Source organism: Amborella trichopoda, chromosome 11 (assembly GCF_054954075.1).
Source record: "Amborella trichopoda isolate Santa Cruz 75 chromosome 11, AtrichopodaSantaCruz75HAP2 v2.0, whole genome shotgun sequence".
NCBI classification, from domain to species: Eukaryota; Viridiplantae; Streptophyta; class Magnoliopsida; order Amborellales; family Amborellaceae; genus Amborella; species Amborella trichopoda.
Genome location: NC_142346.1, coordinates 46,572,246 through 46,598,072, shown reverse-complemented (window position 1 = coordinate 46,598,072; position 25,827 = coordinate 46,572,246). Strand labels below are relative to the sequence as shown.

Sequence of the window (25,827 nt, the reverse complement as noted above, 5' to 3'; positions counted from 1 at the left end):
TGTTTTTCTTTCAATCATTTTATTCAACCCTAACAGAACAACTTCAGATTAAAGAAGACAAATGGAAAAGAAATAATGTAGAAGGTAAGAGTCCATTCAATAGAAAACGAAATAAGAAGGAAGGTGTCAAAGAGCCATATTTAAATCTCAGCAAGAAAAGAAAATATAGTAAAAAAGGGTAAAAAAAATCTTGCCGAAAGCAAAGAACATCTTGGGTTTATCTATTAAAAAGAGGAAAATACAATATGATATGGTCATAGTGACAACCAGATTGATCGGACAGTGATGAGAGAAAGTAGGGCCCTACAGTTAATTAATTGAAGTTGCACTGTGGGATCCACTTCCTCCAACATCATCAAACCCATTGATGGGACTATGATAACCACTAGATCATGAAGTTTTCATGACCATATGGATCATAGTCTAAGGGCCCTCCATCATGGGTTTTATGAGGAAAATATTGAGGGCACACTGTGGACATCAAACCCAGTCAGATGGAGACCACGAAGAAATGACAACAGCACAGAACATGTGCACATGACTTATTCCTTTATCCAATTATTTTATTCCCCTGAGACAAACAGGAAACAGAACCATGCACAGCCAACTTCAAAGCAAAAGAGGGGTAGAAACTACCCAATTCAAAATGGAAAATAACATCAACATGTCATAGAACAGTTTCCAAGTCTCACCCAGAAAAAAAGGCGGAAAAAAGAATCTTGCAAAAGGGAATGAGAATCTTGGGTTTTTATGGTTTTCTTGTTTACCTCATTTTTTCAAAAGATTCATTACTGGTTTTATGGTTACTAGCCTGCAAGTGCAGAATTGAGAGCACTGTGCACATCAACTCCGATTTGAGCTTCCGCCTTCTCCAAGTCAGTTGATGCAATGGCCAGCTTCTGTTGAAACTCAGCGAGCCCCTTCTGAACCAGGGTTGGGTCAAATCGATCCACTGGAACTGCCTCTACGGCTACTATATCGGCAAAGGAGTTTGCATGAATGAATGCAAACCCACTGCTCACAAAGTACTTGGTCACTGAGCTACCCTCATGAACTGAGAGAATACCGGGCCTTAGCTCAGCAATGGTTGCAACATGTCCGGGAAGGACACCCATATGGCCAGTTGTTGCGGGGATGATGACCATATCTACCTGAAAACAAAACCAAAAATTGAAAAAGAAAATGGAAGAGAAAACCAGTCAGACCTGACGGATAGAGGAAAAATAACCAATGAAGAAATATTTTTTCAAAAAGGAAAGAAAGTGAAAGTGCAAGGCAGAATTGTGGGACTGGAGGGGACATTAACCATTATCTGATTTTATCAGAATCTCATACCGAATTACCAGTTTCTTATTATAAAGAGGGTCTAGAGGGACAATAATCCATTATCAGACTTATTACAATATCACGTAATTTTAACTATTTTGAATAATATAGAGGTTTAGAAAGTGTAAAACGGTTAGACGATTAGAGAGAAAACAAGCCATTACCTTGTTCAACATAAACTCATTTAATTTGCTACTATTGTTGGATAATGTAGAGGTAGAGGGAAAGCCAGAGGGTGTGCACGGGTTGAAGAGCCAGAGGGAAAGTAACACCCATCCGATTACCGGAATCTCAAGTAAATTTCTATTTTGAATTACACAGGCAGCAGCAGTGGCGCTTTATAAATGTTTTCTCGGGTTTTATAAACAATTTACTTATTGCAATTTTTCTATGTTAATGCCCATAACACTTCATCAACAAAAATCCTGAGGATTCCTCTAATGCCTCCCTAACAATGTGAAAGATAAAAGAGTGAATTCTATAATAATGATTCAATTAATAATCAATGTAATTACATGCAAGCATGCATTGCCTCCAAGCTGAAGATGCAACAGCACACCTGGATGTCATAATGGAGGTGCCCAAATCAAATCCCGGAAACCTTTGTGCTTGACCAGAGAGGAATTCTAGGTTGACGGGCAATTTTCATCACTCTCACCGTTTACCAAACTTGGGGTCTAAATTTCCTATTCAGGGTGGAGAAGCCTTGGAAGGGTTCAATAAAACCCACCAATATGATTCCATTACTCTAAGTGAATTTTTTTGTTTCCAGAAAATGTGGCCTCCCTTACTTTTAATCAATAGATAACCAAGTCATAATGTAATGGTAAAAAATAGATGATCCTCAATTTCAAATTGGACACCTAGATTATTTTACATTTTCTCAGTGCATTTGTCATTTTCTTACTTTTTTCTTCAGTTCGTATAATTTTTGGATGAGAATCTTTTTACATTTTTTTAAAGGTGATAATTATTTTTTTATATTAAAAATCAAAACAAGCACCAGAGGACCTGGTGCAAACCACCCTGCCGCCCAACAACCAACCCCCCACCCCCCCCAACAAAAGGAGAAAAAAAAAAAGAAAAGAAAAAAGAAAACTTTGGAGCCTCTCTCCAACTACCTAAATTACACCACTTCATTGGCAAGCCAGTCCATGACAAGATCCCCTGATACCTAAAAGTTTTCATCAAAGATCCATTCTAAGAATTCCGCTGCCTGTAACCTTGTATGGTTATTGGATCCAATAAATAACGGCTTTTGTTCTCTCCTTACTCCACAAGATCATACTATACCTATCCTTCTCTTCGGCAAACAAGTGAGACGCAGATCTCTCCAAGATTCACCATGTCACTTCTACATTCGACTAAACAGCGCTCTCATGCTTCTCACATTCCATGCCTCCATAACAAACCTTGAACTCACATCAAAACCCTCCACACTCCACCCAACAAACGCAGAGCTCCTACAACTGTTGGTCCTCAATGGGACCCTTCCCATTCTGTATTTCCCATCTCTCTCTCTCTCTCTCTCTCTCTCTCTCACACACACACACACTCTCACAAATCAGGACCCAAGAACAGTATAACTAATTACAAAATGTGGATTCTATAGTAGATAATTATATATTTATGACATCTATATACACAAGCAGGGCTTAAAAATCTCCAAGCCAAATCAAAATCACCCGTAGCAGGTGGGCAGTTACAGTTTGAGGAATGCCGGAGTCACTCGATTCCCCTGGTTTTTGAAATTATTTTATTTTCTATTGTATCCATACAAGGATCTGACTTGGGAATCACCTGAGTACGATCGGTCTTTCTCGAAATCAGTCCCCTGGGGATTCAGGGTCTGGTTCCCATATTTAAAACCCAGTATGCAACAAATCTAAATCACACATCAATCACTTCAATAAAGTAAGAAGTCTCGAACAATATGTACACCATGTCCTTAACAGTATCACTAATAGAGAAGAGTTGTAACTTAAGATCTTATTTTCCATTGGTTTCCAACAACAAGCAACACAATCAACTGCCAAAGAGTTCTCCATAAGCCCTGCTGAAGAAGGAGAAGAAAGACATATCTGAAATTTTAACTAAAAGGAAGGTCACATTTTCCCCCCATTTTCTGTGACAGGATAATAGAAAATGTAGTATTCACATTAATGTTTCCTAAACAATATATTACCGTTGCCCTATATCATTAAATTCCATAGCAGAGTTTTTATTTTATCTTTTTGATTCATACATGCAAAATATCTTTTGGGAGAAGGAAACCAATATATAGAAACGCAAAGTGGAAGAGGCTCAAATACATTTTCCATGTAGAGAAAACAACTTTCTGAGGGACTAGAAGTCTTCGTCCCAGAATAGCAACTTAAGTCATCACTGATTAGGAGAACTTGGAAGTAGAGCAGAGGCAAAAGTTGAAGTGGCAATTGTTAGCAAACCTTTTTCATACCTTGAATTAATTTTCTTTTTGAATGTAACAAAGAAGACCAGAATTTGTCTTATCAGGTCCGACCTTGTCTCAGCCTAGTATAATTTGGGTGTTCTAGAAGAGGACACTATTAAGTCAAAATTTGATGGATGTTTGCAGTATCCAAATCCGACAGGTCTGAGTAAATGGCACCCATATAATGTCACATGCGTCGGTCTCAGACATATCTAAACTGTCTAATAAAGCACATTCTATTTCTGAAACACGAAGAAATGCCTGTACAATAAGTTAAATAAAAGATAAAAATATTATTAAACATAAACGACGTAAAATGTGAAAAACGGCACTCCTTAATTATGAATAAAAGCATAGGATTCAACCTTAACACATTAAAAAGTGGTAAGATTCAAAACCAACACATGTTTTTCACACAACACGGTCATAACCATTTACTTGCCGTACAACAGTGTGCTTTATTGGGTGAAGACAATATGCGTATAACATATCTAGATGCATTTTTGCCATTACGTGTTTCGAAATGTAATGCAGCAACCGATAGGGGTGTATATGGGTCAGGATGGTCCAAGTTTTACCCACACCTGTCGGAAAAATTTGAGAGGGTTGACTCGGACCTGACCTGGACTTGTTCAGGTACAAGTCAATTGGACCAAGATCCAACCTAATGATATCAGTTCGGGTCCTGGTCGACTATCGAGTCCACTCTTCAAGATCTGGAAGAAACCTGTTGTGCCACGAGAACCTGAACTTGCACACTGGTCGGGACAACACGCCAGCAGAGCCAATCCGATTGCCAACCCTAGAAACCAAGAAGATGTTTCAAGGCAACATAGGGTAAGGGTGGGTTGTTTAGGGATGAAAAAGGCAAGAAGCTCAATTGCTATTTGGTTTCATTGTGTAATACATTGGAGTCTCATGCATGGTTAGATATTTATGGATCTGCTCCATCCATCAAGACATGTTATTTGCACAACAATGCCATAACCATTAAGCCACCACACAAGCGCTTTATTGGGGGAAGATAATGTACATATAATGTTTCTAGCCATGTTTGTGATGTCTTGCATTTTGAAATGCGATGCAACAACCATGAAGACGTTTCTGGGTAACATAATTATGGCTAAGATTTTTAGGGATGAAGAAGGCGGGAAGCACAAATGCAATTCAGGCCCATTGGGTAACATATTGGAAGCTCAAGCATTTCTCACTAGTCCATGGACCTCTGCTCCTTCCATTAAGACATGTCTTTTGCACATGTCATGTACTTTAGGTTTTTGTGGTTTTGTGAATCCTTTCAACATATTTATATGTTTACCAAGAACCGTGTAGTTGCAGTCATCAGAATAGTAAACAGCATTTCTCTTTGTCAACTATCCATCCTTTTTCAAGATACTACTTGAGGTATGCAAGCTAAGCTGAGCAATTTGTCCAAATTATGTGCCTTCCTTGAATATCCGCTGAATGAGCCCTTTTTTTCCAAGTATCCTTTTAGCTGGAAGGCCCAAAAAGGCATGGATGGAAATAGTGAGAAGAGATATGGTGACTTATGGCTTGACTGAAGATATGGCCCTTGATAGAGCCGAATGGAGCAACATGATTCATGTAGCCAACCTAAAATAGTTGGGATAAAGCTCACTCAAATGATGATGATGAAGAAATATCCTTTTAGCTTTGCTAGTCCACATTTTTTATTAGTCCCTTCCTCTCCAAGCGCATCTTTTTAATTCTCTACTCCCTAGAAATTCCCAAAATACTCCATTGAGAAATGTTTTCGCTCTTCAACAAAAGCTGGAATGTAAGGATTAGCTATTTCTTTAAATGTGTCACAACATTTCTAAAGCGCACCCTTGATAAGCAATAGGTGGGGCAGAGGAACTGAACCTCAGCATAGAAAAGGCCCTGGGGCTACAGCCAGAACTGAACCTCAGCATAGAAAAGGCTCTGGGGCTACAGCCATATAGCCATCCATAAGGAGCCTTATAATGTACTGAAAGAAGAGAAAAACGTGTTGATCAAGAGTAAACTAATTATGTGAAACAAAATTCATTAACCCGTAGAGAGATGAAAGCAAACATCGTTACACTACTCATGCAAATTAACAAGGTAGAGGCTGTCAAGGATATTCGATGGATCAATGTTGTGAGGTAGACACAATCACGGATTTTCAGTGGATCAATTTTGTCAACAGCTTATTAAAATGATTTTACTTGTGCAGTGCCGAAGTGCCGGTGAGGCGACTTCGCAATTATGACCACTGCCCTGGAGCCTTTGTATGTGAGAAAAAGTTTTGGATGGAGCCTCGAACTTTTTCCTTTTGTTTTTCTTTTGATGGAGCATTGACAACTCTTGAAAAAACTGAATTCATAATACACGTAGACAAACCAAAATCAGTCTATAAGTTGGACATAAATTGGCATCTCCAGGATTACTGACATGGGATTTTGCATCTAACCCTCGCCATTCCATTCCCATTTATGACTCTCTCACTGGGTAGTTTTGGCGTACTTGATGGTTGTAGCAAACAGATGTTTTGTCTATTGTCCTATTAGCGTGTGAATAAGGAATGATGAGGTTGTGGCACGTCATAGCCTAACCAATGTTGTACTTTGCTTTAATATATTTTTAAATGATTAAAATATCCTCAGATAAGGCAATATAATCAAAGAAAGAAATGATAAGACTACCCTTAGTATACTGATTACACAGAATAAGTTGTGATGAATCACAAACTATCTAATTTTGCTTTAAATAGAGCATGACTACTATCGAATTTTGCTCTAAAAATGTTTTCATAAATAGAAATTCATGTTTCTAATCATAGCTTTAAGATGTGCTTGGATGAGTTGTTATAGTAGTTTTACCGTGACCTAGCATCACAGACGACAGTAAAAATGAAATCTTATTTGGTGTATTTGGGTAAACCCTATGCTATCAATGGCCTGTAAATACTTTTTTCTTTTTCTTTTACATTTTGCCAGAAAATATTTAGGGGACATGATTCCAATCAACTTTGTTTTGGCCCCCACATATGACTTTTCTACAGGATTACATACCACCCCACCTTTGTGAGCAAACATGGTCTCAGAAAAAATGCAACTGTCATCTCTTGTGAGATTATGTATGGTAGACAATAGGGCCACATCTTTTTGGTATGAAAGAACTTTATGAGAAAGTTATTTCCTTCTGGACTACCACTTTCCCATTTCCCATATGGGAAAGTTTATAATGAGACCATTTTCCTTTGATACAAGGTGGTCACAATAAATCTTGACCGTTGGATGTGAAATTGGGTGGCTGCATTTATTTCATTGAACAAGCTCAAGGTTCAAAAGATTTTTTCTCAAACTTTGTGACACACCCAAGCTATCAGATTTCACATTGGATGGTTGTAAGTAATTGTGACGTCCCTATTCCAAAGGTAATTGGTCTCATTGTATACAATCCTTTCCCATATTTCTTTCATAGGAAAGCAGTAGACGCTGTAGTGCATTGCAAAGCACGTCCCACTTTTAAACACCGCCCTATGCATTTACACAAGAAAGAAGCCTCATACCTCTTTAGTTATGAAAGCACTTTCCTATGTGACAGAGCTCTCTTGAGGAACGAATTCTCAGGAAAGAGCATTTTGGTGAAACAAATGTGTTGTAACTCAGAGTATCAAACAACCTTCGAGGCAGAAGAACAAAATGTTGCCTTTGCATAAAAGGCATGCAAAACATGCATAAGGAAACTGTAAAAAGGAAACCTTCTGTAATCAGTCCATTACAAGATACAAAAGCATCTGTGCAATTTTGTTATAGTTGTAAATGTGTGCAACAGTAAATGTGTGCAGCAATTTTGGCCCCTTAAAGGTCAGTATATACAACATTAATAACAAAAGACAGAAGAATAAGAATATCGCTCATAGTGTTGGCTGGTTTTCAAATACCCATTTTAGTCCCAGTTAGAATATTAACCGTTATCCACAAGGAACCTTTACCTAAGGAGCTTTTTCTTTATCATTGCTTTTTCCTTAGGAGTTTCCAGCAAGTGTTCAATGTTGCCCTAAGACCCATACTTATGCTGGAAGTAAAAGCATGACCACATGGACAAGGGCAGAACAATTTTGATAAATACAATTGAGAAATGCATAGCAATTGCTATCCCTGAGGATAGAGTGCAACTAAAAAAGGTGAATCATTCAGGAAAGAAGTTGCATGTTTCTCAGTATAGGTCACCTGATCATTATGATCCAGCACATAACATACACTTTGAGAAAAAAATCTGCTTTGAGAATCATGGTCTTAAGTTTATGGATAAGCCCAACCAAAGGTGCACTTGCACAGAACTATCTTGGTCTTTTAAGACAAGTAAAGCATAAATGACCCATAACAACCATCCAATGAGAGATTGTTTTATCTATCCTAAAGAACTTTTTTAGGGTGAAGATAAAGAATTTAACTAAGAAATTCAAACTCAATGCATTCCATTCAAGGTTTTATCGATATAGATTATGAATCAAAATACATGATATATTGTTTCCAAAGACATCAGGATCTTGGGCGTTGTACTATTAACATAATGACTAGTGAGATATGTCTCCACTATATCTCCATACTACAAGAATTAAAAACTGGAAATCCAAGTTTCTCAATAAAAACCATGGAGAGTCCCAGTGTGATGCCATGGGTACATTAGAGCATGTCCTACAGTGATACACATTAAATCAACTAATGAATGCGACATATATAACCTAGTCAGCCATAGTGAGTAACACTTGTAAAATTCACCTAGCACTCATACTGGCCCTCCTTCCAAAATACAATTGTGGAGTGCCTTCTGCAACTTTTAATCCTTAGAGCCAAAAGATTTTGTTTCCTGCCAGTAGAGGCTGCAGAATCTCTTTGCTGACCCAGCAATGCCGGTTCAGAAATCCGATTAGGCGATTCCGTTAAGGAATCTTCATCTAAACTATTTCTCAGAACCAAGGAATTTCGATTCCTTGATTTAGGAATCTTGTTTCACCACATCTTTAGAATCTTGAACCCATTATATTTGGAAAGTTGTTCCCAAATATATCGAATCTTGACTCCAGCTGAGATTGAATCTTGAGTCCATGTTGAGTGATACATGATTCCACATGTAATTAATCTTGTTTCGTTAGGGTTTTGAATCTAGAATCTACAACATATAGTACATCGATTGATAGGAGTAGGGAAGTGCGATTCAATCAATATGGAATCTTGTTTCGACCTCCATAAATCGGGGTGGAAGAAGGAACAAATTGTAGTCCCCCTCCCTTCTTCTTCTTCTTCTTCTTCTTCTTCTCTCTCTCTCTCTCTCTCTCTCTCTCTCTCTCTCTCTCTCTCTCTCTCTCTCCTCCCCCCCCCTGCCCCAGGTCCCCAAAAATGTTCCCATCATCATGTACTTAAAGCTATATAAGAAGTATTGTATCTTGTTTTTTTTTTTTTTGATAAGTATTGTATCTTTTAGTGTTTTATACTATACAATATATAAATTCTAGCTACCGTTCGACGTCAAAATCTCTCTTTATCCACGTATGTTGCTTTTTATTGCATGCAATATGTATTCATATGTGTGCTTAATGTTTAGAGTTCAGACTTAATTTTTCCTCTACCATTATGGAATAATGTGAATGTGAGGAAAAAAATTAACTAAAAAAATAAAATAGATGTAACAAAAAAAAAGGAAAAATATCTCCGTACCCCTAATTTTTAGGTTTCATATCTCTATAGACCCAAGGTTTCAAAACAAATCTTGGGGCAAAGAAATCCTAGATTTTATATCTTCTAATTCCTGAGACTAACTTTAGTCACTTTAATCCTATTTTTTTAACCCAAACAAATTGTAAAAAGATAATCATTCATTTCTAAACCCATCATTTCTCTCTCTTCACATGTCAATCTCCCAAACTTCTCACTCTTTCTCTCCCCCTGTGACTCTCCCCAAGCCTCTTCTCTCTTTGCCTCTCTCTCTGTATTAGCCCCCCTCTCTCTCTCTCCATGTCCCTATCAAACTCAGCAATGCCTTTTGAACCACACCATGCTCATCCTTGATTTACCACCCAACGCCCCATAAGCTGGGTTCTATAGTGGTAGACTGGTTTCGATATGAATTTACTTCACATTTGAAATTTTGTTGAACTTTTTTTTGCTACCAATTGAGGGGCACCTCCCTAGCTCGTTAACATCACCCTAATGCTTCACCGTTCATAGGCTTCCATTTTGTTACATGAACCATTACTCCCTTTTAAACTTATGTCTTTTAAAGTAATACGGGGGGAGAGAGAAAGAGAGAGGGGTAATACGGAAAGAGAGAGAGAAGTGGCTTGGGGAGAGTCACATGGGGGAGAGAGAGAGAAAGAAGTTTGGGGATTGACAGGTGAAGAGAAAGAAAGGATGGGTTAAAAAAGGATGTCGTTCTACAATTTGTTTGGGTTAAAAAAATAAGATTAAAGTGAGTAGAGTTAGTCTAGGGGGTTAGAAGATATAGAACCTAGAATTTCTATGCCCTAATACATGTTTTGAAACCTTGGGTCTATGGAGATATGAAACCTAAAAATAGGGGGTACGGAGATATTTTCCCCAAAAAAAAACCAATTCAAAGTACATAATGTCCAATTTCTATGATGGTTATGCACTTTCTAGAATAAATTGAAGTAGAAATCTTCCTTTGAATGCTTCTAATGGTAGCAGGGTTAGTTGTGCTACCCTGGACGGCCTTTACTTTAAAATATAACTGGTAAATACAACAAATACAAATAAAACCATGGCATAGACATAATCGTATTTTGTCTTTATAATAATGAAGTCAAAATCACAATTGAGAAATACTTGTCGTTTGCATATAATTTTCCTAGTAGATTATTTGACCCTAAGTTCAATAGTCAACACAATCACTTTAAAATTTGGGAACCCTTTTAATAAGAGACATATGATATAGGTTTTAAAGTTGATAAGGCTCAAGTAATGTATGGCGCTTCCTGGTCCATAAAATTGAAATTTTGATTCTTTATAGGGGTCAAACGCATTCCATACTATTGTAATTCTCGATACAAACTGACATGGATCTCTAATCCATATACATCAAAAACTCGATTCCAAATATGTTGGAATCATGATTCTAAACTGCAACATATCTCTGTTCCACATATATCAGAAACTTGATTCCATAGATGTCAGAATCTCGCTTCCACATACCAATGAATCTTGACTCCTCAAGTGTTGATTCCAAGGGGACGAAAATCTCAATTCCAAGGAGGTCGGAATCTCGATTTCAGATGTGGATGAATTTCGAACCTATTGTGGTCGAGACACAATTCCAGGAATTAGGAATCTCATTCCCTGCAATTCCCATTGTACGGACGTCGATTCCTAAAACAAAAATCTCTAGGTGGCCGCAATTCCGCGATTCCAATTCTTAGAACAATTCGGGTTCCCAGGCGTTTCCACCAACTATGGGGTGCACTTTGCTAGAGACTTTGCTCATCCACAAATTATTTGAAGCATTAGGAAGGAATGAAATGCCTGCATCCTTATGGTAAGCAATAGTAGAGGCGATTCCAGCATTAGTTAGTTGTTGGGCCCTGGCTAGGCATGAGTGCAAGGGATTTAACCATGTGGAACTTCACAAAAGATTGGGCATCAACTATTCATAGGGCATGGCCAACAGCGACAATGAGGTTAGTTGGAATCCACCACCAGAGGGCACACTCAAAATGATCTTTGATGGTAGCTCTTGGGACAACCTGTGACCAGGAGGGTAGGTCTTGCTAGGGAGAGCTTTGGCCCAGATTTGATAGACCTACTCTGGACCAGCAGGTATTTGTGACTCTATGTTGAAGAGAGCTTAGTGCTTCTGACAGGCCTTAGGGAGTATCTTTCAAATTTGGGACCATTTATAGTGGGAAGGACACTCTTAATGCTATAAAAGGAACTAGTGGTGAGAATCTATTCCCATGGAGGGTGACATAATTGTTTGAGGAGACATTAATTCTAGTAAGGTCTAAGGATACGAGTTATATCCTTCAACATGACATTAGAGAGATAAATAGTGAAACAGATTTATTGGCCAAACAAGGAGTACAAAGGGATCATATTGTCAAAGAGTTTATATTGACAATATCTTTCAATGTGTATCTTCTTCCCCATTCATGATACATCTTGATTTTTGTCCGTAATCTTGGTTCAGCTTGATGCATACACTTTCACGATGAAAGATAGTTGATTATCCTAAGGCAAACCTTAGAGCCAATATGCCCTTTAATTAGCAATATTTTTTACGAAGCCAACTAAGAAATACACAATTGAACGACTTTGGAAATTAGCAATCTTTATGCCTTAACTATTCTCAAGAGGCCTAGTCCATAACAAATTGATGCACTCTCAAGGCCCATCCACGATTGTAAGAATCATGATACACATTGCGTCTTTCTAAGATGTTTCCCATATAGCATTATAGCAGGCACAGACCAAACAGAAAATTGTGTTCCTATATATCCATATTCAGGGCACTTCAACAAAATGTTGTTAACACATACATATGATCCAAGATAATTTCATTATTTTATTTTAAACCACAGTCACATTTTTCTTCTTTGTCTTTATCACAGAAACCAATGTAGTGCCAAATAATGCCATAATTCTTTCTGTAATTGATCATATAACCCAGCTGGTCATCCATAGTAACCAGATCGAAATTCTAGTGCCAGGGAACTAAACTTTTACAAATACCAAAATTAATACAAGCTACCCATAATTTGTAAAGATAAACCAATAAACCAATAGAAAGCTTCTTTTTTTAATATATCAATTTGAATGCTGGAAACATGAATTCCTGCAAAACTCCTGACCCATTTGATGAATAAAATGTGACCGATTAACCAACCAACAAAACTACTTGAAATCCCAAATTTACAAACTGAAAAATTATTTCACTGAATCGAAAGAAATTTAGAAGACACATATAGTCATAAATTATTATATAAATAATATAACATATACATCAAACAACACCATTGGAAGACCACCAACACATTCGACAAAGAAAAAAGATAAAAAAGGCACAGACCAATATCAAAGCAAGCAAAATGTTCAATCCATCCCATTGTAAAATTCACATCAATCTGTGAACAAATGCTATACAAAATGTAACTCAAATCATATATGAACTATCAAAATAACAGAGATTCATTCAAAGATATTTGACCAGATGAGAAAAAAAGGAAAGTGAAAAAACTTGGAAGTAATGCAAAATCCTATTGATGGGAGAGAAAAAAGAGAATCAATAAAAAAAAAAACTAATGACTGGAGAAAAATACTAGAGAAAGTAGAATCAATGGATGAGCCCACAGAGGAAATTAAGGGAAAGAGATAGATGTAGAGAGAGAAAATGGGGGAAAGTAAAAAGTGATGCGAATAATATGAATCTAAGAGATATCAGCAGATAATAGGACCGAACATAAGAAACCACTAAAGAACGAAATCGAGTTAAAGAGAGAATGCAATTAAAGAGAAACATAGAGCTAGAGAGAGAATGGGCGAAGTGCTCGATTGGTCGAGAGAGAAAATGGGGGAAAATCGAAATAACTAAAAAAATCAAGTGAATGAAAGAGATGATTGGGCAATCAATGAAACAAACCATCACAGAGGGAGAAAAATAGAAATGGAGAGAAGAAAACAGAATCAAAGCAAAAACCATACAAATAGGAGATGGGGAAAAAAGAATCAGAAGAAGCAAGTATATCATGGACAGAGAAACAGATAAAATCGGGGCAAGAGATCGAGCGTGTCTGTGTGTGTGTTTTAGAGAGAGAAAGTAAAGAAAAACGTACCTCTTTGGAGGCGAGCTCGGACTGGTAAGGCAGGACGAAGTTGACAGTGAGCTTGGATGGAATGGAGGAAGGGGTGGGAGGGCGAGGGGTCATGAAAGCTAGAGGCGTCTTTGGTGGGTCGAGGTTCGGGTTGATCTTCTGCCATGCCTGCACGAAGCTCGAGTCCTGGGTGGGAGTTGCAGGAACATCAGCGAAGGTGCGTGCAAGGGACCTCCTCAAGAGACGGGGAGCTAACCTCAACATGGTGCTCTCTCTCTCTCCGTAGATTTTGCTCTCTCTCTAGAATAGCTTCTGTAAGCGCCACTCTCTCTTTCTCTCTCTTAACTGCTTATTCCTTTTTTTTGTTGGGGGAGGTCAAAATGGGCTTGGGTTTCCTCGGGTTCACGGTGTTTCGGAAATCTATATCGTACAAGAAGGCAGATAATTTTTACAAGCCATTGGATGTAAAATTGTGGGGTTGGAGATGCATCTTTTACTAGATTCTAAAATAATTTTTTTTATTATTATAACCCCTAATAAAAGTTATTGTGATCTCTTTATACTAAAAATCAGCAATCTCCTACCATCCAAAGTGGATTTGTTTTAGACCTCCACTAACGGTTCGGTTAGATAAGCCGGTTTCAGTTTTGGGCCATAGGGTGATTGATCTGTATTTTAAGAAAAAATAAAAAATATATATATATATTTTTAAAAATAAGGTATTTGATTTAGAATGTATTTCTAAATATTCATTACATTATGGTAAAGATTAAAATTTATCGTTGTTATTAATACTCACTTTTAAATTTTCTCATCGTTTTTTAAAAAAATTAAAAATAGCCACTGAAAAATATAAAATGGGTTAAAATCTATTTCTTTTATTATTTTTCAATTTCATTTGAATGTGTTTTTTTTAATCATTCTTTATATGCTTTTTATATTTGGAAAAAGTTTATATAGAGTCAAGGCTCTAAACAATCAAATTTGAGCTTACCTCAAAAATTTCATTTGAAGAGGTTGTTTTGATGCTCAAATATCTTCAAATTGATCATCTCAACATTAAGATATATGGATATGAGAAAAAAATGGATGGCAAGTTTTGAAAATAGTGTATTTTGATTGTTTGTTAGCCTCAACCATATTTTTCAGTTGGGTTTCATTAGGTCTAAACCTAAAAGCTTATGGATAGCACTTCCTGTGGGCGTTCAGACTTAATTTTGATGGAAGTTCTTTTCACAATCCATGGTTATAGAAGTTTTTTTGGCAATCCAAGGTTAACTGATATTTGTGACATTTTGAGACTATGATGGTAATACTTTCTTCTCGTTTGTTGGGCTAGTATGGCATGCAACGGCAAACTTTGCTGAATTGCTTTGGCTTTATCAAGGTGAATTGCTTTGGCTTTATCAAGGTTTGAAGATTTTTAGATAGAGAAACTTTGGCCTTTCATGTTGGATAGAGGGGATTCTCTTAATGTGATTAAGTGTTGTAATAATGAACCGTTCATTCCGTAGAAACTTAGATCTCTTTGGTTACATGGACCTTACCTCTACCATTACGGTTTCATTCACTCATGTTTACCGCTAAGCAAACTCGATGGTGGGCTGTCTGGCCAAAGGGGGAGTATCTTTATATTATCTTGTATAAAATTATTAACATAAAAAAAAAGTTTTCGTAGATATATCGATCTATACTATTTTTCAAGCTTTAAACTTTATAAATAAATATGAAAGGATATTTTAAGGTTATTACAAAGATTTTATATATTGAAACTACATTTCTCGACATTATCTGAAATAAGAATCTAATTTGATTGTTTAGAGCCTCGGCTCTATACAAACCGCACCCTTCATATTTTAGTAGATTTTTTTTTTTGTATGTTTTTTATATTTTTTCAACACTTTTTTGACCGTTTGGGACTTGCTTAGTTAGAGCGCTTGAATCGGCCGGTTTATTAGTTAGGCCGGTTAAAACGCTTCCAGGCCCATGTCTGATTAACCGTTCCGGTTTGATTTTGCGAACACTGGACCTCCTATCAGCTCTCTATCCTCTACCACTTACACCTATGCAATAGGAAAATCCTCATAGTAAAATCCGATCAAGGATTAATTTTAAGATATTAGTAACTTCTTCAACCTATAAATAAATTTTAATAAAAAAAACTAGTTCTAATCTCAATATTGAATATGGACTGCCCAATTTTAAAAAAGTTAAATCTAAGGGTTAGAAAACTCAAAATTCAAACGAGTTTTTAGGTCGTTACTATGATTTTAGATTAAATAAAATTCCAAAGTTGGTCTTCTAACGACATAATTAGGATTAGATTATATGCTTCCCATAATATACACGCTCAAAAAGTTTATACAAGTTTGAAAATTGTAAAAGAAAACAAAAAAATTTGGAGAAGGTTATTTCACTGTTGGAAAATCATCTAATTTGTCATCGACTCGGCCTCAGGATGCATGGATATAGAGAGAATGGAAAGTATTTAAAATGATACATCTTAAATATATGGGATTGTTTACAAAGAGATCATATATTTATTGTACATAGAGGTCACGACCATTTTTGTCTCTTAAATTTCAAAATAGGTGGTTATAAGAGTGGTATTGAATATGCACAAAGTTAAAAAAAAAAATATTCTCGGATTTTGTCAGTTATCCTAAGCTATCTAATTTGACAGGTAATGTGTGGGGATGATTGTAATTTCATTGTATAAAAGATAAATGGTCTATTTGGTCGATGCATGTCCTCCTACGTTGGTTCATTTTTATTTAGAATAGGGGTGGCACCAAGTCGGGGTGACCAGGACCTTACTTAAAAATAAAAAATAAACTTTTTCCTATAAAAATTTGCCCTTTTTATTTTAAAAAGAATTTCCCTTTTTATATGCGGGCAAGTGCACCATTATTCAATGACCATACAAAAAGTGATCATGAGGTCTCTGCCATCCATTCTACGTATTCAACTTTTGGAAAACTCAAAATTTTAATTTTTTTTTTTAAAATAATCATCCCTAGTGATTTCCAAAATTTGACTAAAAGAAATTTTTTAGGATAGATTCGACTGTTGGGAAACCAGATGATGTAACCACTAACCGCTTGGTTAGATTGAAACTGTCCACTGGCCAGTTCTGATTTTAGGCTGTTTTGGTGATAAACCGATACTTAAAAAAATTCAAAAAAATATATGTAAACACTTAAAAATAAAAAATTTGGTTTATAATATATTTTTTAATATTATTTACATCACAGTAAAGATTAAAAATTATTTTGGCTATTACTACTCACTTTAATTCAAAAATCGATTTGTTAAATTTTATTTTTTCTTATTTTTCAACTTCATTTGAATGTGTTTTGTTTTAATAATTCTTTATATACTTTTCATAATTTTAGTAGATTTTTGTTTTTTTATTTATTTTATTTTATTTTTATTTTTACATTTTTTATTTTATTTTATCAGTGTGTTTCCGGTTAGGCCGGTGGGGTTAACCGTTCCTGTTCAGCTAGTTATTTGTTGGCGCTTTCAATCTTAAAAGATTTTGATCGGCTTGCGCCTAAATCTCCCTCATAGTTGTCATGGCTTCCCTTCAACTGAGTCCTGCCCCTCGCCTTTATCCCTCTTCATTTTCATCCAAAACCCACCTCAAAACCAGTCTTTGCTACAAAACCCAATTCTCAGTTATGCCCAAAACCACCCAAGTTTCTTGTTCTTATTCTCCTGAAAATTCTTCTCCTGTCATTTTATCTGTTGATTCTTCTACTGAGAGTTCTTCACCTAAATTATGCTGTGAAGTGGTTAAGGGGTTTTATAGCGGCATTAATCGCCACAATTTGGGCTATGTTTCGGAGCTTATTGCAGAGAATTGTGTATATGAAGATCTTGTTTTCTCCGAGCCCTTTGTTGGAAGAAAGGTTTGCATGGGTCTCTTTTCCCTCTTTTTTTTTTTCGTCTTATTGTTTGAAATTTCTTTGTGCATGGTCTCTCTCTCAGAGGCCTACTGTCTTCTTTCAGCTCCTTGTTAACCTTTTTCGTAATCTGTAAATATGGATATAATTTGTGAAGTTATTTCCATGAAATTGGCTACTCTCTCTCTCTCTCAAACACACACACTTTATCTCTCTCTCTGATGCATTCTGTTTGTTCTTCTTCCTTCTTGACTTATTTTAGTATCCTTTGATATTTAGTTGTAATTTGTGAGGTTTTTTCGTGAAATTTACTATTTTCTCTCTCTCTCTCTCTGATGCCTACTGTTTTCTTCTTCTTCCTTGTTGATTTTTTTTAGTATCCTTTAAATTTAGAGGTAATTCATGAAGCGCCCCCCCCCACCACCACCACAAAAACCAAAAAAAAAAGGAAAGAAAGGAAAACTTATTCCCATCTATTATACAACCTGGTTCTGAAATACCTGTGCTAGCCTCCAAGCAAGCTTCATCTTGCCAGCCAGGTTCATATCCTGTAGATGTCTAATACCAAGATCTCCCTCCTCAAAGGGAAGACATATACTCTCCCAATTTAGAAGATGCAGTCCCTTCATATCTGAAGAACCTGCCCAAAGAAAGTTCCGCTGACATATCCTAACTGGCAGAAGGAATGATAGAGTCCAGTAAATTGAGGAAGCACTTAAGACCGACTTAATCAACTGAAGTCTACCTGCAAAAGATAATGTTAAAGCTTGTCAGGATCCAAGTTTAGCAATTGTCTTTCCCACCAAAGCCTGACAATGGGAGTGTTTTAGAGCGCCATGAAAGAAAGGTAACCTAAGATATTTCTCGTAGATCCCCTTCCCCAAAATGAAGAATATGAATAATTTATGATTTAAGTCCATCACCACATCCAAAGAATAAAATTATACTTTTCATAGCGTTGAGTTTTTACCCTGTGGCCCCACATAAAGAATCTAGGATGTTACTTACTGCAATTGCAGCCCTAGGGGATGCTCACTGAAAATTAGGACAGCCTTAGGGGATGCCTCACAGAAAACTAGGACATCATCTGCGTATAGTAGTTGGGAAACCCCATAGTTCGAGTCAGAGGGAAAAGCTGACTGTAGGGAGCCATATTTAAAGGCCTCCTCCAATTGCCTACTTATAAAATCCATAACAATTAAGAATAAGTAAGAAGATAAAGGATCACCTTGTCGCAACCCCTGCTTGCTTCTGAAGTAACCTTTAGGCGAACCATTAACCAATATGGAAAAGCTAGGCGTACGAACACAATGCTTCACCCAGGTTATAACCTTATTAGGAAACCCCAAAGCTGCCAACCACTTCAACATAACGTCCCAAGACACCCTATCATAGGCACTTCATAGATTTAATTGGAGGCACATTTTAGGTTTGTTAGCTAGTTTGTGGCACATTGAAATAATTTCATTAGCCATCAATACATTATCAGTGATAAGTCTACCCTTCAAAAATGCTGCTTGATAGGGCATAATAAGAGCATCCAAGACTCTATGTAGTTTGCTAGCCACAATATTGCTCATGATTTTGTAAATAACATTGCATAGACCAATGGACCTAAAGTCCTTCGTGGTACGAGGTGACTTACTCTTTGGAATTAAATAAATAAAAGTACAGTTAACCGCCCTTAAGAACTTACCTTTGTTAAAGAAATCCCTGAGTGCTGCAAAAAGATCCTGGCAAATAATATCCCAACTAAATTTGTAGAACTCAACCTGAAAACCATCTGGACCAGGTGCAGTTTCGCTTGTCATAGTCCTTATACATTCCCTAATTTCTTCCATCGAGATCTCTCTAGATAAATCTTCTCTTTGCTGACTGGAGAGTAACCCCTCTGGTAAGAAATCAGAAAGCGATGGTACATCCTGTGGTGGACTTGATCTACCGGTGCAAGGAGTTCTTGAAAAAAGGACAATATATGGGATTCTACCTCGAGATGACTAGAAATAGCATTTCCCGATGCATCGTTAAGAAAGAAAGTCCTATCACTTTGACGCCTCACCAAAGTAGACATATGAAAAAACCTGGTATTAGAATCACTTTCTTTGAGCTAGACTTCCCTTGATTTCTGACACCAGAAGCTTTCCTCAAGAGAGAGAAAGTGGTTTATAGAGGAGGTGCAATCTTTTTCTTCTTGAGCCAAAGCATGATTTAGAGGATCTTTGTGAAGCAGGTCATGCAATTCTGATAATCTTTCACGGGACTCCCTGATTTTGACTGTGATGTCTCCGAAAACTAATTTATTCCACCAACTGATGTCACCCCGGAGACGTTTGAGTTTAGCCATAAAACGATACATAGGAGTACCTCCAATTCGCCCTCGCCATGAAGTTTTAATGAGATCCCTAAAATCAGGAGTTGACTGCCAGGCTACAAATATTTGAAAGGTTTGGGTCCCATTGGAATAGTCTTTTCAGGAGTCTGAGGTGCCCTTAGGTAATAACTTCAGGAAAAGAAAAAAATCCAATATGCATTTGCTATGGCCCGATCCAATCTTTCTCTAATACGTCTGCTGCCAATGCTGCTGTTAGACCACGAAAACCAGCCCCGAGAGGATCCAAGATCCATGAGACCACAGCCCACTAATACCTTTGAGAAGCTCTCTACATCAGATGAAATTTCCGCACTGCCTCCTATTTTTTCCGAATTGTCAATCATAGAATTGAAATCTCCCAGAATTAGCCAAGGACCAAAGATATTTATTTGTAAGTCTCTCAGGTGGATCCATAATAGTTCCCTGTCAGCTACAAAATTACTGCTGTACACCCCAGTAACATTGAATGAAGAACCTGTGCTCGGTCTGCACACCTTTATTGTGATGGCTTCGTCAAAAATGTGAATTATATGGACTGAGAATATATTCAGGTTCCATAGGAGAGAGACTCTGGATTTCCCATTCACATTATTCGCAACAAAAGAGTTATAGAAACCAAGCTTATGAGACCACTTATCCACTTTGTCATGGTTTAGTTTTGTTTCCAAAGAAATAAAATTCCAATTTCATGCTCAGACAAATTTTTTTAATGTCAGACAATCTACCATGGGCATTGATGCCCCTAACGTTCCAAGATAAGACTGACATATAATTAAGAGTTTAGTGGCGTACCCATTTTAGAAGAGCGGGCACTCATTGTAGAAGGTGAACTCTTGTGGTTCTTCACGGTTCGTAATTTTTTGGACTCCTTCAGATTTTTTGTCGTATCACGGTGAATTTCATGACGTTGAGGGTCAACAACAATCTCTATAGACTTTCCAGACTGTTGATTTATTGTATGTAAGTTCGTTAAGGGCAAGTCCTGCACATCGACATCGGAGGATTTATCAAACTTTCCAGCAACACCTTTTCGGCCCGATGGGACTGATTCAATACCTTCATTTTCATCAGACGAGGGAAGCATGTAGTTCGTCATGTGAATGGTATCTTTGTTATTACCCTGAGGAGCCATCACTCTCCCGTCCAATTTTTGTTTTCACTACAGCCCGTTATAGAGAGTGGTGTATTTTTCCTCTACTCAATGTGGCGCTATGTTGCAAAATTTCACCACCAACTTCCTTATTTTACTCCAAATCATTAGAGGTTGTATCTTCCACCAACTTCTGTATAAAGGTTTTGATTGATGCTGGAACGGAAAGGGCATAGGACTCATTGAAATCCCATCTACATCTGAAGAGATCAGAACTCGGAGTTTCTGAATGGTGACAACCATGCCCTCGAGTTCAGGGTTTGCAGGAACATCCACCATCCAATTAGTAAAGAATGCCACATTATATAAGATCAAAAGTTTATTGACTATAAGCATGAAAGATCATGAGCGATAGAAATGATGCTATTACAAAGTATCTTCCTTTGCTAATTTGAGAGTTCCTGTGGCCTCCTAGTATGATTCCCGAGTTGACTTCATACACTGGTGTATAAAGTTATTACATAGTTATGGTCATACGAGTTACTGTAAGTGCTATTTAAACTCCGCTGGTTATCGACTGGTATGGAAAAATAAATTCATCTTTCTTCAACATCTTTCTTTTCATTTATTGCAGGTCTGAATCTATAAGTGAACATATTGACCACACGAAGAAGGTATTTATGGATTTGTATACCTATGCTGCATTACAATATTGTCTTCCACTTGTACCGATTCCTAAAAATCTCCATAGCTCTCTAAGGACCATCGCATCTAGTTTTTTTACTTGTAATTTAACCCATAATTAGATGTATGATAATTCTGGAAAAATCATGAGAAGCTGTACTAATGTCATATATCTTGAGATACAAATCTGTCCATAGACTAAATATCTAGACATAACATAATTGCATGCACGATTTCTCCCTCTAGACAATGTTAAGAGATTGAATGGACTGAAAATGGTCAGATAAGACCTCATTCTCATAAAATGAATAAATGTGAAGAGAGACCTACATTTAGCTTGAGTGTGCCTTTGAAATCTTTTGGTTTGAGTTGTAAGTGAACGGTACTGTTGAATGACTGTGGAGAAATTTTGTAGTGACCAAGCTTTCTTAATAAGTACAGAAAGTAAGAGAATAAATTTTAAGAGATGATTGTGTTTTCAGCCAAATAGTCACTTGAGTTGTAACTGACACCACCAGTAGAATATAGGTTGAAAACCATTCCTCACTTCATTCAATCTGCAATATAAATTAAACTTGATCAAAACTTACAATCATGGACTAATATTGTTTTGGGATGTTAACTGTTGGTGATTTGTGATGCATTTGGCATGATCCGCCAGGTCAAAATCTTTGATAATGTGAAATTGTGTTTTATTGCTGTGGATCCAATCCATGACTTGTGTGACAAGTACCAACAATGGCCATGTCCCAAACCAACTGCCTCTGGCGGACAAAATTGTTCAAAATAGACAACATAGATATTTAAGTGTTTCTCTTTCTAAAGGATGACTCACAATCCATCTTAGTTCTGGGATGGTAATTTACAGCTGCTTTGCTCAACTTGAGTCTTGAGGTTTATTTTTATAATTGACCTCTTCTGCCTTTTTTTGGGAGGGTTCCATGTGAACTTATCAATTTCCTGTTTGCTGCCATCTCTTGAAAATTGAAATATTAGATATTAAACTACTTGTTTGATCATAAGTCTGTTCTTGTGAAGCAGGCCATTCTTGAATTTTTTAAGAAGTTCACTGATTCCATAACCACAGACTTGCAATTTGTTATTGATGACATTAGTGATGAAGATTCCTCAGCTGTTGGGGTCAAATGGCACTTGGGTGAGTAGTAGAGATAAATTCTTTTCATTTTTCATAGCATCAGATTTATGTTTTTGTTTGGTATTATCATTTAAATGGCTTTGAATCAAATCTCTTAGTGGATACTTAATCATATTCGTATTGATCTATGTGGTGTAATCACACAAACATTTTATAATAGAATGGCAGGGGAAGGAATTTCCATTTAGCAAGGGTTGTAGCTTTTATCGCTCGGAGGTATTCAATGGAAAAAGACAAATAGTGTAAGTTTTGGGCATACAAGTTGTCTGATATCATTGCCTGCTAATAAATACATGGAAGCCTGACGGCCATTATTTGAATATAGTTACGGACGAGATAGCGTTGAACCTTCCATTAAGCCTGGGGAGACGGCATTGGTATGCATAGGATTTCCCATATTCTTATGCAGTTGATTTATGCTATATGTTTATCATACTTTTAAATTGCAGATTTTACTGTTTAGCTAAATTCTTGGTTGTTACCTCTAATAGTTCCTCCTTTGCATTAATCAAAATCCAACTGATCTCATTATTTTCCATATCAGTGGAAGATTTTGGCAGGTATTTTCAGTGATGGCCATGGATAATGGCAAGTATTCTATACTCCAGCGGACGATGGCAGAAAACCATAATACATTGGGTCATTGTCATCCATTGAATGATGGATGGTGTTGGAGAATGAGTCCAATGTACAAGGAGAGGATGTGACCTCAGTGGTGGTTCCCTCTCTTTCACCCCACCACCCATCATTGAATTGGACAGCAATCAACTTAACGAACTTTGATTTTTCCATAGTCCTCTGGATCATAATGCACTTCTGTAGGATAGATTTATGATATCTACAAAATGGAAAACATGTTTTTTATCAGTCTCTAATGCATAATCTTGAAATAGTAACCTAAAAACAATATGTGGTGCATAAAAGGATTTCTTTTTCTTTCTCTGGGTGTAGTTACACTGCAGTCTGCAGATCCCCAACCATAAAATTTAATTTGAAAATTTGCATTATTAAAATTACAATTTCAGTTAAAATGATAGTTGGGTAGCACCATCACGAAATGCAAAAAGGAGTTATGGAGGAAAATGGTTTTAGTTGAGGCATTCTAGAGGAACAAGTTGTAGGAGATGCTACTTTTTACTGTCAATTTAAACAAAAAAATGGCGTACTTTTTACTGTCGATTTAAACAAAAAAATGGCTTGACGCTTATAGAAACATCTTTATTCTCTCATCTTTGATCCTTTTGCTAAGGCATCTAACCTTTGAATACACGTCGATTCTCTTGAATTTCCGGTGGTTTATTTAGATAAGTTTTTATCCCAGAAATTACAGTTTGAGTGTATTCTATATATTTTCATATTATGGGAATTTGATACCCGTATGAGATGCATTGTTTAACATTTTACACATTGGCAACTATTCCATTTTGGTCATGGTGCATTTTGATGAGTATTTTGAGACAAACAATATAGGTAAAATCTTAAATTGTTGATCTCACATGGGTATTTTGATAGGGAAAAGTTTATATAGAGCCGAGGCTCTAAACAATCAAATAAGAGCCTACCTCAAAATTTCACTAGAAAAGGTTGTTTTGATGCCCAAATATCCTCAAAAGTGATCATCTCAACATCAAGATGCATGAACATGATAAAAAAATGGATTTCAAATTTTGGAAATAGTGTATTTTATAATACATTTTGGGACCGTTAATTTTCAATATTTCTAAGGTTTTATAAATCTGTCGATCCACACCATTTTTAAAGATTTAAAATTTATAAATAAAGATGAAAATATATTTTAAGTTAATCATAAAGATTTTCAATATTGAAATCATTTTTCTCGACACTCTTTGAAGGTAGGCTCTAATTTGATTGTTTAGAGCCTAGGCTCTATACAAACCACACCCATTTTGATAAATTGCCCTTAATATTATTCCAATGTCTGCACTCTTAAGAAATTGGCTTCGAAAGTTCACTCACGCACCAGGAGTAATTTACAAGCAAAAGGAACCAGACTATAAAAACATGTAGTCTGTGATTTGGTGCATCTAGTTGGGATGATTTTTCCCCACTCTGAATAAGCACAACCTTCTTGACTGCATAAGTATATGATACGGGTTTTGAAGTTTGGCATGTAAATACTAGTTAAGATGCTTCTATATCTTGTGCAAGATATCTCCTACAAATGGTGTCTCTATTTCTTCTGTACAGCATGAAATTGTCGATATATGTGACATGACTTGAGCCCAGGCATCAAGCAATCTGTGTGTGTGTGTGAGAGACAGAGAGAGAGAGATTTAGTTCCCTGACAGATTGGTAATCTCCCGGTTTAATGAGCAGGTAGCCATCAAGGGTGTAACCTGGCTACTGAAACAGTTTCCACAGCTGGCTGACCGCTTATGAAAAGACTTGTTCCTGCTCATAATTCAACCAAGCTACAAGCATCAAATTGGGTCTTGAAAACAGATAACTTGTAATATTATATTCTGAGAATTAAGCCCTAGAAATATCATGTCTAGGGTCTTACACATAGTGGTTTTTTATTTATTTTATGTTGTTCATATTGTTCGCCATTACAGATGTAATTCAGTTCTTTCCAATAAACTGCTTCCATTTGATCAATCTTCATGTATTGCTTCCACCATTTTTCACTCCGGTATGGTACATGTCATTTGAAGTGCTAGATTTATTAAGGCAGCGATGCTACTGATATGTTCTATAAATTTGCACTGGAAAAATTTATTGATTAGCATCACAAGTTCTCCCCTTCTAGGACTACTTTTTTTTAAGTTTGCTGGGTGGAGGTCACCAACCAAGTGCATTGCTATGGATAAATACAATTTAACATAGATTATAGGCCTACTTGGAGGGGAAGAAAGAAAAGGTTGTAACTGAACACCCTCCCCGAGTTATATCACCTAAAGTCCCTTCTATTAACTGCTTGGTTTCTGAAACAGTTTCAATTCACCATAGATTGTAGACATATTTAAATTCTGAATTTTAGTATGCGTTCTATAATTCATGACAAT

The 25,827-nt window shown here is 36.6% G+C and overlaps 2 protein-coding genes across 4 annotated transcripts; one reads left to right on the top strand and one right to left on the bottom strand.

The window, feature by feature from the left end:
* Window positions 1-509: 509 nt before the first annotated feature.
* LOC18427705 (ATPase, F1 complex, delta/epsilon subunit) lies at window positions 510-13,915 on the bottom strand. The gene is made up of 2 exons (XM_006836753.4): window positions 13,614-13,915; window positions 510-1,151 (listed from the first exon to the last, which is right to left on the bottom strand). The coding sequence occupies exons 1-2, from the start codon at window positions 13,854-13,856 to the stop codon at window positions 807-809; spliced, it is 588 nt and encodes a 195-aa protein (XP_006836816.1). The 5' UTR covers window positions 13,857-13,915; the 3' UTR covers window positions 510-806.
* Window positions 13,916-17,077: 3,162 nt separating this feature from the next.
* Window positions 17,078-25,420, top strand: LOC18427704 (Nuclear transport factor 2 (NTF2) family protein). 3 transcript variants are annotated; one of them, XM_011622663.3, is made up of 5 exons: window positions 17,078-17,506; window positions 22,687-22,801; window positions 22,962-23,043; window positions 23,127-23,178; window positions 25,139-25,420. In XM_011622663.3, exons 1-5 carry the CDS (start codon window positions 17,171-17,173, stop codon window positions 25,199-25,201), a joined length of 648 nt encoding a protein of 215 aa, XP_011620965.1. In that variant the 5' UTR covers window positions 17,078-17,170; the 3' UTR covers window positions 25,202-25,420. The 3 variants fall into 3 exon arrangements, with proteins under 3 accessions (XP_011620965.1, XP_011620966.1, XP_088707198.1); XM_011622664.3 differs by lacking the exon at window positions 25,139-25,420 and adding an exon at window positions 23,346-23,705; XM_088851072.1 differs by lacking the exons at window positions 22,962-23,043; window positions 23,127-23,178 and having other exon boundaries at window positions 17,080-17,506.
* The last annotated feature ends 407 nt before the right edge of the window (window positions 25,421-25,827 follow it).

Excerpts from the sequence above, each read along its gene's own strand:
- LOC18427705 (XM_006836753.4), bottom strand. The coding sequence starts at position 13,856 with ATGTTGAGGTTAGCTCCCCGTCTCTTGAGGAGGTCCCTTGCACGCACC. Across the intron at positions 1,152-13,613 it reads CCGAGCTCGCCTCCAAAGAG|GTAGATATGGTCATCATCCC; the intron begins GTACGTTTTTCT and ends TTTTGTTTTCAG.
- LOC18427704 (XM_011622663.3), top strand. The coding sequence starts at position 17,171 with ATGGCTTCCCTTCAACTGAGTCCTGCCCCTCGCCTTTATCCCTCTTCA. Across the intron at positions 22,802-22,961 it reads TGGGGTCAAATGGCACTTGG|AATGGCAGGGGAAGGAATTT; the intron begins GTGAGTAGTAGA and ends ATTTTATAATAG. Across the intron at positions 23,044-23,126 it reads AATGGAAAAAGACAAATAGT|TTACGGACGAGATAGCGTTG; the intron begins GTAAGTTTTGGG and ends ATTTGAATATAG.